The sequence below is a fragment of the Zeugodacus cucurbitae genome, chromosome 3 (assembly GCF_028554725.1).
Source record: "Zeugodacus cucurbitae isolate PBARC_wt_2022May chromosome 3, idZeuCucr1.2, whole genome shotgun sequence".
Taxonomy (NCBI): Eukaryota; Metazoa; Arthropoda; class Insecta; order Diptera; family Tephritidae; genus Zeugodacus; species Zeugodacus cucurbitae.
Genome location: NC_071668.1, coordinates 76,131,806 through 76,142,659, shown reverse-complemented (window position 1 = coordinate 76,142,659; position 10,854 = coordinate 76,131,806). Strand labels below are relative to the sequence as shown.

The 10,854-nt window shown below is 37.2% G+C and overlaps 1 protein-coding gene across 2 annotated transcripts in view; it reads left to right on the top strand.

Moving 5' to 3' along the window:
• The first annotated feature begins 544 nt into the window (after window positions 1-544).
• LOC105212087 (transmembrane protein 65) overlaps window positions 545-10,854 on the top strand; it is a 39,141-nt gene continuing 28,831 nt past the window's right edge. The window contains exon 1 of one of the 2 annotated variants that reach the window (XM_011183856.3): window positions 545-1,663. In XM_011183856.3, the coding sequence (XP_011182158.1) occupies window positions 1,165-1,663 (499 nt within the window). In that variant the 5' untranslated portion in view covers window positions 545-1,164. The remainder of the gene's footprint in view (window positions 1,664-10,854) is intronic. The other variant, XM_011183855.3, reaches the window with a different exon arrangement.

Sequence of the window (10,854 nt, the reverse complement as noted above, 5' to 3'; positions counted from 1 at the left end):
AATTTTTATACTTATAGTTTTAGAAACGAAATTAAAAATAAACGAAAACAATTTATATAAAACATTTTTATAAGATACTCAATAAATTCTTAAAAAAAAAATTAAATTATTTAATATATTGATATCAAATCAATCCGAACATTAAATTTGGTGGGTATTTGGGAGAAGTGTTTTTATTAATTTGCCACTAACTGTATTTTCTATGTTTTGTAAGGAATTGCTAACATCTCAAAAAGTTTCAGGGTACTTGAATACTAAGACTCGTCGCTTTTATTCCAAAAAAGTTTGCTATAATTGCAATAACAAATTACTTCAACTCAAAAAACATATTTTTGCAACCATTTATTTCTAAGAACTAGTTTAAATAAAAACAAAATTGCAATTTTCAGTATTTTTTTTGAAAATTCAAATAAACTTTTCAAATCCATATTTAAAATTCATCAGTTTAAAAAAAATATACACGCAAAAACTAGTACACCCTGTGTTGCTCACGTTCCGCTGGAAAATATGACAACCTGCTAAATGCAACCCTGTGCGCACATCAGCTGTTGAGCTTCCAAAGTCAGTTCAGCTGAAATTTTCATTTTTTTTTCATACTATTGTTGGACAACAAATTTGAAGTGGTGGAAAAGCGGTTGAAAGCGCAACAAACTGGAAAGTTTTTGGTCAAGAAAATTCGCGGAGCTTTTGTGGGCCAACATGCAATGCCAATAAACACACGGAAGGCAAAAGAAGGCCAGTGATAGTCGGTTTTGTTAAAGCGCCGCGTCAACAACGTCAATACTCGGGTGTACAACGACATTTCGTGCTATTTTTAACTGATTTGCATTGATGTTGTGTGAGTGTTGAGCCATTAGGTTTTGCTGAGTATCCAATTATTAAGCATAAGCGTAAGCAAATCGTAATACGGTGTTACCTCAACAAAAACACACTAGTGGCAGTCCCGCGACGAGTGCTTACGTGACGTCATTTACATAGTAACATATTCGAGCTGCTACATGGAATTTAATATATGTACATATAATTAATTATTACAATAGCAATATAGTGCGCGCTTAAAATTGTGATACAATCGAGCTTGCTTTACAAAGCAAAAATCAAAACAGAAGCGTCCGCGTGTTCTATTTTTATTATAAAAAAGTATTTAATTAAGTTACAAACACAATGCAAGCCGACAAATATCAACTAGTGCGTTATGCACGGACTTGTTTGCGCCTCTTCCAACCGCAGCAATTGCAAACCAGCAAACAACAAATACGATTATTGACACAATTGGGAAACCAACGAAATCAGTTCAATTTTGTAGGTAGCACTACACTTGCCCACAACATAGTAAACACCAAATTTACTGCCAGCGCTACCAGCATTGCCGGCAACTTTTTACAGCAGCGTTATCAACATGTCCACCTCCCACGACTCACTACTACTCCACTGCAAAGCAAGACACAAGACCGCCAGTATAACTTCCGTCAGCCACATACCAATATTTCCACGCAAGCTATAACGCCGTTACGCGGCAAATATCCAACAGATACCGTGCATGAGCCTCTGTGCTCGGAACGCGCGCGTGAATTGGTCTACAATTTAAAGGATTCTGAGCGTGAGGCTATCAAACAGGCGATGCTGAGGTATGATGCTGAACGTCAACGGGCGGGGTTTGAAGGTATGTACGTTTGGGATCAATGACACGGTATTGCTGTGTGGAATTTTACTTCAGTTTGTTGATTTATTGAGGTAGTATGGTATTCTCTGTTGTAATTTTGCAATATTTTATATGCTTTATGGTTTGTGAATATTTTAGCTGCAAAATATTTTATGTTCTATTTACTTTATTGACATTGAAATATCTACACTGAAACAACATTTTTTATTGAAATCGCTTAACGACCTATGACCATAAATATATCTGTAAACACTTTAGGATGAGCATACAATTTATTTTAAATTTCCAAAATTCTTAGCACTTATTTTCTCTAAAACCTGCTTTCATAAAAATTCATTACATTTTGGGTAATGTACCTATTAAAATATCTGAATTATTGAGGTTTTTTCAAGGGAACATTTATTTTATTTTTCATAAATTTTTGAATAATATTTTTATAAAGAAAGTATATCTAAATTCTGTAAAGTGAATATGCAATACTAAATTCATATGAAATATACTTTGAATTACTAAAAATATTGTTAATTTTACCCGAGAGTAAAGAGGAGGATTAAGATAGCGAGTATGTGAAGTATAAACAAGAAGGTTAAATAATTTATGTTGTGCATTAAATATCTTAAAGAAATAATTTAAAAAAATTTTTAAGTTGATTGAAAACGAAAAACTTCTAAAATTCGACCAAATCTCCTCAGTCGTAATATAATATAACTACTTGCTGCAATAAATATTGAAAGTGTTATCCCACAAGCGTATAAAAGTAGTCGAATGGCTGCTTCCATGGTTTAAGTTAGTTTAAAATGCACGTGATTTACAGTACGTGATCGGATTCGAATGTAGCCGCACAGATGCCTTGGCAACATATGTTTGCAGGCACAACTCGTACATAAAACAGTCATCTGTATACTCAGTTGTATAGAAGGATACACTCATGTGCTGCAAATCCTTACACGTACGCCAAATAGTGTGTATGTGTTTTCCCGGATACATTTTTCAAATCGAAATGTTGTGTGAAATTTAGGTGTTAATTTGTTTGGCTACCAATTTGTGTGCTGCATATTAGAATAAACGTTACGAGATTTTTATGCCTGAGAAGATTGATGGTGTATAAGATGAATACGGAGGGAAATGTTTCTTTGCATAATAAGCAGTATGAGGAGGGAGTATATTTCACTTCTGTTACTTTAAGTACATAAAATTCGAAACATTTTTAGGTATATTGATTTTGTATGTTATCCATTTATCTTGCTTAGCTGTTTTTTGTGCGATTTAATGAATTTTCAATGTTGCATACACATGACTTGGCGCTTTATGTTTACCAATAATAAACAAAAAATCGAGTTCTTGCCTTTACCTGCCTGCTTATTTAAGGCATATGCAGCGCTACCGTGCGCAATGATGGATTTATTACAGTCATTTCTGGTTTATGCGCTGACAAGGCAGGTGAAAAATGAATTCTAATATTTCTCTTCGGCGTTGTACTTCTATCTCGCTGTATACATAGGGGTAATAACAAAGTGGCATTTGTAGATACAATTGTATTCTTACTAGAAATTCTTAAATTGCTTAAATGCCATAAAAATTTGTATTTTCTTGTGTTGCCTATGCATTTTGCTACACACATTTGTATATACTATACATATATATGTATGTGATTGTGAGCTCGAAATGCCAGCAATTTGTTTTTTTTTCATGTGCTGCGGAAATTTTAAATACACAAATTTCGGTTCTTTATAAAAATAGCTACAAAACAATGGTATGCGTGTACATATTATGTACATATGCAGTTAATGTATATATGAATGTAGATCAGATACAAATTTTGCCTTATCTTAAATAGATGTTTGCGAAAAATGCGCTTGAGTTTACTTGAAGACTTTTTGTTTGGTTTTGGGAGACCTCCGATATACTCGTATATTAACTGAACTGCTGTCTGAAAATGGTTTGAAAATCTTCAAAATCAGGCAGGTTCTGCAATCCGAGTGAAAGTGAAAATTAAAAAAAAATTTGAAATTTGAAAAGTAAAATCGAAATTCAGTTCACCAAGTATACCAAATATCGGATTGAAAGTGAATTTGCTTGAATTTTCCTTAGAGGTGAATTACAGAACCTGCCTAAATATAACTTTTAAGTCTAAATTGGATTTCCGGAAGACATTTTTTGGTTTAATATAAAATAATTTAAAGATAAAGATTTGAAATTTGAACGCCGATTCGCAGTTTAGTAGCCGTATACTATAATACTTCATTCTGGCAGTGTCGACCCCGTTTGTTTACCTTTTTTGTCAATATTCCGATATATCTATGCATCTATGCATGTAGTAGTTTTCGAAGAGTTACTTAGATTATTTTCGGAAGCATATCAACATATGACAATGTGTAGCTACAAACATTTTGCTATACTATTTCGCATCAGCTGCGAATAATTAACATAAATTTAAGCATTTGTTGTCGCATTTTTGTGCTGATTTTGTATTTGTTTATTTTTGTAACCTTTCTTCAAAAAATGACGGCGCGCTAGTTTGCACGTAGCAAACTCTTTCGAGTGCTACACTTTTTATTGCATTTCTTGCCTTTAAACTCTACTTAAATTTCACTCGTTGGCTGTAAATATATTTTATACACATTTCTAGTGTAAATAAACCATAAGTCTTTGGTGACTCTTTTATAAATCGTAAATTAGTCACACAGTGCGGCAGTCTAAAGATTCACGTGCTGTTTGGCATAGCATGAGGCCACTTAGTGACGCTAGTTCTTATCAGCATTGAAGTAGAAGAAGTCTTCAGAACAATAATATGTTTTATCTTTATTTTTATCTTTGGTTATGTGATACTCGTATCGTGTCACAGCAGGCAGCGATACGCTTCATGGGTTTTCATTTAACATTTCAAAATTGTTATCAGCTATTTAACTAGCAGTATTTCTATTTTTATTTTCTGATATTTTATTTTCTTTGCTGCCATTTTCTACTTTCTTTTATGCTCTGCAGTAAATACTGTGTATCGAGCAACCCTATTGACCTTTCACACCTCACTAATCTAATCAGTAGCTTATTTGTATATATTTGTAGGGGAAAATTAGACGCTAAAACCGTATTTGCAGCCACTTAACAAACGCTTAAGCTTAATTTTTATTGTTCTTGTTCTTCTTCAAGCGTCCCTTTCAAACTGTTGCGACTCCCTGCTTTCGTTTCAGATTACAAATATATTTATTTGTCTACCTCTTTCCTCTATTTCTCTACACTGACTTTTCTATGTTTATAAATTGGCACTTGTGTGTTCTAGTTTTATTTCTTTTATTTCGTTTTTGTGTGTTTGTATCGCTTAAGGTCATGTTCTTTGCCTTCCAACACCGCTTTGTATTGACGGCTGCATAAAGTTTCTCAATATTTCGCTTCAAAATGTCAAAATAAGCTGCCGCAAATATCAATCGTTTAATGACAGCAGGCAATTGATACTGCTCCTGTGCAAAAATTCTAACTGTCAGAAGTTTCGAAACTTATCGTTAATATTGCAAACTTATTTCCAACGTTTTAGCGTACAGTTTATTGAAAATTAGTTTTAGCTGAAGTGATATTATCTTAAGTGCGTGCTTGCCAAAGTTTCTTCTAATGGTGGAAAAGGTGGAGTCTGCGGAAAACCTTTGAAAGCAATAATCATATGTCAGTTGAAGCTAGTTGATTTTAGGTTAGAATTGCAGTTGTTGAAAATTGTTGTTTGAGAATTGAGTTTTTTTTAACTACGGATGAAAAAGCAGAAATCTTTGAAAAACTTTGAAGGTAATACTCATATGTGAGTGAAATATAGTTGATTTTAGGTTAGAATTCAAAAATTGATGTTGATTGAAAAGTGAGTTTTTTGAACTACAGAAGAAAAAGAAGAAATCTTGGAAAAACTTTGAAGGAAAAAATATTGAAGTCGTCAGCGAAAGATAGTTGATGTTAGGTTAGCTTAGGTAGAATTGAAGATTAATATTGAGTTTTTTCAGTGTAAATTTGCGCCTGTTGTTTCTCCAAGAAGACTAGAGATGTGGAGGAAGACTCCATATAAACTAAAGAAAATGGCATTCAACATCTTGAACAACAATATTCTTCTTTAAGCGATAACTATAGATAAAGAAAGAATTTAAAAATAGTTTTTCTCTGTTAACAAGGTTTATCTTTATTTTTATGAAAAAAGAAGATTTACTAAACAATTAGAAACAATTCAATTGCATTTTCTAAAGTAGTTTAAAAACATTTTTTCTTTGAAAAAGAGCAAAAGCTGCTGAACTTGTAGTAGTCCAAACTTTGAACTTAGTGCAAAACTTTTCAGTTTAAACTTCTCTTATCTCAAATAGCAACAAGCTGCCGTATCTTTGCGATACTTGATACATTTTGCACATAATAATCTATGTCCATACATACATATGTACGTAAGCACTTGAAAGTTATAAATACTACATACTCGGGTTGTCTATAGATAAGTTTTATTTGTCTTTTCTTCGTATGGAGTTTTATTGCTTATCTGCTTTGCTAGCGCTTTTGCTCGTACACTTCCACAGAGATAAGCTGGCGCACTACTGTTAAACTACAAGTTGGACACTAAAACTATATTCTTACTTGTTATTAAGCTGTTTAATTGCAGTCACGTTTGCTGTAAATTAATTTGTAGAACATTGTTGACATAACTGATTTTGTGTCATATTTTGCAAAGTAAATGGTTCATTATAAAAATAGAAATTAAAGTGAATTTAAGTTGTTATTATTTTTAATAATTATTTTGTGGAGCCAGTATATGGTGAAAATTTGACCAAAAAAGTGAAAGTTTTTTGGTAAAATTCTGACATAAATTAAATTTTTTAAATTTTCTTTTTTCCTTCGTCCATTAACTGGATTTATTATCGGAATAATTTTGGTTTATTGTTTTTAGAAGAACCAATCATGAGTTATGATGTCCGTCGCAAGACATTTTTTTTTTGAACACGTCATGATAGATGAGTTGCCAACCCTTGTTTTCAAACTCAGAAACCCACTTAGCCCCGTAAAGCTCTCGTAGACCTTTAAGCTACACTTGACTATGCCAAAGTGGGCTCTCAGCAAATATTCTCTTTAATTCCACAAAACAAAGCAATTAAATCACCTCGGTGTAGTCCAAGAGCGTTCTGGACGTACACTTGCCATGCAAAATCGTACATTCTCTTACTGCAGAGCCATCAATTTAATCTATTGCACGTGCTACGACTAACAATCAGAGAGTGATTAATAGTGCTAGCTGGCATTTAAATACAAGAAGAAAAAATAACAAATTTGTTGGTAAACACAAATCAAGTGCAAAATAGCTTTGGTCTTTATTTTATTTTTTTGTTTTTGTTGTGCAAATTAATAGAGGTGAGAAGGCAAATTGTTAGTAAAGGCACAGCAGTAGACTAGCAAATTTGTATGCACTGCATGGCAGCAAAATCCTTCCGCTCTACTCTCTAGCCACTCACTCTACATTTTACAGGCGCACACGTCTCTAAGTATATCGGGCTTGTAGTGGAGTATCGTAAATGTAGTCCTTTTTCAGTATATTTTAAGCTTGAGCGCATTAACTTTCATGCATTTCACCGCACATTCATTTAATCCGATACAAGTGGTGGTACGGTATAGCCGGTATAGCGGATGTTGAGCATGTCTCGTGCAAAAAATTTCAACTCAACTTTGAGTAAGGCCACTTTTAGTGCCTTAAACCACACATCAACGAGCAATTATTTGAGTACATGCATAGACACGGCGCTACTTGCCTACTTGTGGCGTCTACACTACATACCTATACCCGGGCACACATCCTACCACAAATAAAAGCACTCTCTATTCTCAGCTTGGCTTCACAACATACATATATTTGCCTGCCTTCCAGCTGCCTTGTACTCTCATATTATTGTTTGTGGCTTGTGCAAATATTTGGTTAGCCAGCTCCGCAAGTTGGCTTATTCATAGGTTGGTTGGGTGTTCGAGCAAATGGGCTGGTTGGGTGTTCCAGCAAAGATTGGGTGATTCTTAGTGGCTTCGCCTGCGTGTGTTGATTTTTGCGTATGCGTTTGCTTTCCAATTGAAGTGTATCAGTACTTTATGTATAGTTAAATAAGCATTCGCCATAGTGTCAATATGTGCGACTTGTTGCTGGTGAAGTGTTCATCCTGACTGTGTTCTACACTCAATTGTCATGCAAATTCCTTGTCAACATTTGACTGTCAGAAAATTTACGTATCACTTATGAGCAGTCACTTTTAAGGCGTTTGTGGTTAAGCATTTTGAATTAAACATCGTCCTGTGGTGTGAATGTTTGAGGTTTTTGAGGAGCAATTTAGAGCATAAAGATGCTCCAAAGTAATCGAAAACGTCAAATAACGAGTATACCGTAATTTCCTTGAAAGTGATTACAGTTAAATTGATTATCTCGTTTATTTTAGTCACTCAGACTCGAATAATTTATTAAAAAATTTTGAATAATTATAAAAAATATGGATACTAATAATTTTTCTTGGATAATTGTAGAAATTTGTATAATTTCAGATAGTTTAAATAATTTAATTCAATCTGAAGCTGAATTTTAGAAAGATGCGACCATCCTAATAAGACCTAGCTAAAGCATTTGCGAAAACAACTTTGCTCAGCATAGAGATGTATGTATGTGATTGGCGTTGCAACCGTTTAGCCGGTTATAGCCGAATCGACGATAGTGCGCCACCTCTCTCTCTCCTTTGCAGTTCGGCGCCAGTTGGAGATCCCAAGTGTAACCAGGTCGCTCTCCACCTGGTCCCTCCAACGGAGTGGAGGCCTTCCCCTTCCTCGGCTTCCTCCGGCGGGTACTGCATCGAACACTTTCAGGGCTGGAGTGTTTTCGTCCATTCGGACAACATGAACTAGCCAGCGTAGCCGCTGTCTTTTTATTCGCTGAACTATGTCAATGTCGTCGTATAACTCATACAGCTCATCGTTCCATCGTCTGCGGTATTCGCCGTTGCCAATGTTCTGAGGACCATAAATCTTGCGCAAAATTTTCCTCTCGAAAACTCCTAGTGTCGTCTCATCTGATGTTGACATCGTCCAAGCTTCTGCACCGTAAAGCAGGACGGGAATGATAAGTGACTTGTAGAGCTTGATTTTGGTTCGTCGAGAGAGGACTTTACTGTTCAATTGCCTACTCAGTCCAAAGTAGCACCTGTTGGCAAGAGTTATTCTGCGCTGGATTTCGAGGCTGACATTGTTCGTGTTGTTGATGCTGGTTCCCAGGTATACGAAATTATCTACGACCTCGAAGTTATGACTGTCAACAGTGACGTGGGAGCCAAGACGCGAATGCGCCGACTGTTTGTTTGATGACAGGAGATATTTCGTCTTGTCCTCATTCACCTCCAGACCCATTCGCTTCGCCTCCTTATCCATGCGGGAAAAAGCAGAACAAACGGCGCGGTTGTTGCTTCCGATGATATCAATATCATCGGCGTACGCCAGAAGCTGTACACTCTTGTAGAAGATTGTACCTTCTCGGTTTAGCTCTGCAGCTCTTATAATTTTTCCAGCATCAGGTTAAAGAAGTCGCACGATAGTGAGTCACCTTGTCTGAAACCTCGTTTGGTATCGAACGGCTCGGAGAGGTCCTTCCCAATCATGACGGAGCTTTTGGTGTTGCTCAACGTCAATTTACACAGCCGTATTAGTTTTGCGGGGATACCAAATTCAGACATCGCGGCGTAAAGGCAACTCCTTTTCGTGCTGTCGAAAGCAGCTTTAAAATCGACAAAAAGGTGGTGTGTGTCGATCCTCTTTTCTCGGGTCTTTTCCAAGATTTGGCGCATGGTGAATAACTGGTCAGTTGTCGATTTTCCAGGTCTAAAGCCACACTGATAAGGTCCAATCAGTTTGTTGACGGTGGGCTTTAGTCTTTCACACAATACGCTCGATAGAACCTTGTATGCGATATTTAGGAGGCTGATCCCACGGTAATTGGCGCAGATTGTGGGATCTCCCTTTTTATGGATTGGGCAGAGCACACTGAGATTCCAATCGTCAGGCATGCTTTCTTCCGACCATATTCTGCAAAGAAGCTGATGCATGCACCTTATCAGTTCTTCGCCGCCGTATTTGAATAGTTCTGCCGGTAATCTATCGGCCCCCGCTGCTTTGTTGTTCTTCAAGCGGGTAATTGCTATTCGAATTTCTTCATGGTCGGGTAATGGAACATCTGTTCCATCGTCATCAATTGGGGGATCGGGTTCGCCATCTCCTGGTGTTGTACTCTCACTGCCATTCAGCAGGTCGGAGAAGTGTTCCCTCCATAATCCCAGTATGCCCTGGACATCGGTTACCAGATTACCACCTTGGTCTCTACATGAGGATGCTCCGGTCTTGAAACCTTCGTTAAGTCGCTTCATTTTTTCATAAAATTTTCGAGCATTCCCTCTGTCTGCCAGCTTCTCAAGCTCTTCGTACTCACGCATTTCGGCCTCTTTCTTTTTTTGTCTGCAAATGCGTCTCGCTTCCCTCTTCAGCTCTCGGTATCTATCCCATCCCGCACGTGTTGTGGTCGTTTGCAATGTTGCGAGGTAGGCAGTCTGTTTTCTCTCCGCTGCGAGACGGCACTCCTCATCGTACCAGCTTGTTTTTTGTCGTTGCCGAAAACCAATTGTTTCGGCTGCAGCGGTACGCAGTGAGTTTGAGATGCCGTTCCACAGTTCCCTTATACCGAGATGCTGATGAGTGCTCTCAGAGAGCAGGAGTGCAAGTCGAGTAGAGTATTTCGTGGCTGTCTGTTGCGATTGCAGCTTTTCGACGTCGAACCTTCCTTGTGTTTGTTGACGGGCATTCTTTGCTGCACAGAGGCGGGTGCGTATCTTCGCTGCGACCAGATAATGGTCCGAGTCTATATTTGGTCCTCGGAGCGTACGCACGTCTAAAACACAGGAGACATGTCTTCCGTCTATCACAACGTGATCGATTTGGTTCCGCGTGTTTCGATCAGGAGACAGCCAAGTAGCTTGATGTATTTTCTTATGCTGGAATCTGGTACTACAGACGACCATATTTCGGGCCCCAGCGAAGTCGATCAGCCTCAGGCCGTTTGGCGATGTTTCGTCATGGAGGCTGAATTTTCCGACTGCTGTGCCAAAGACACCTTCTTTACCCACCCTGGCGTTAAAATCACCAAGCACGACTTTTACATCGTGGCGGGG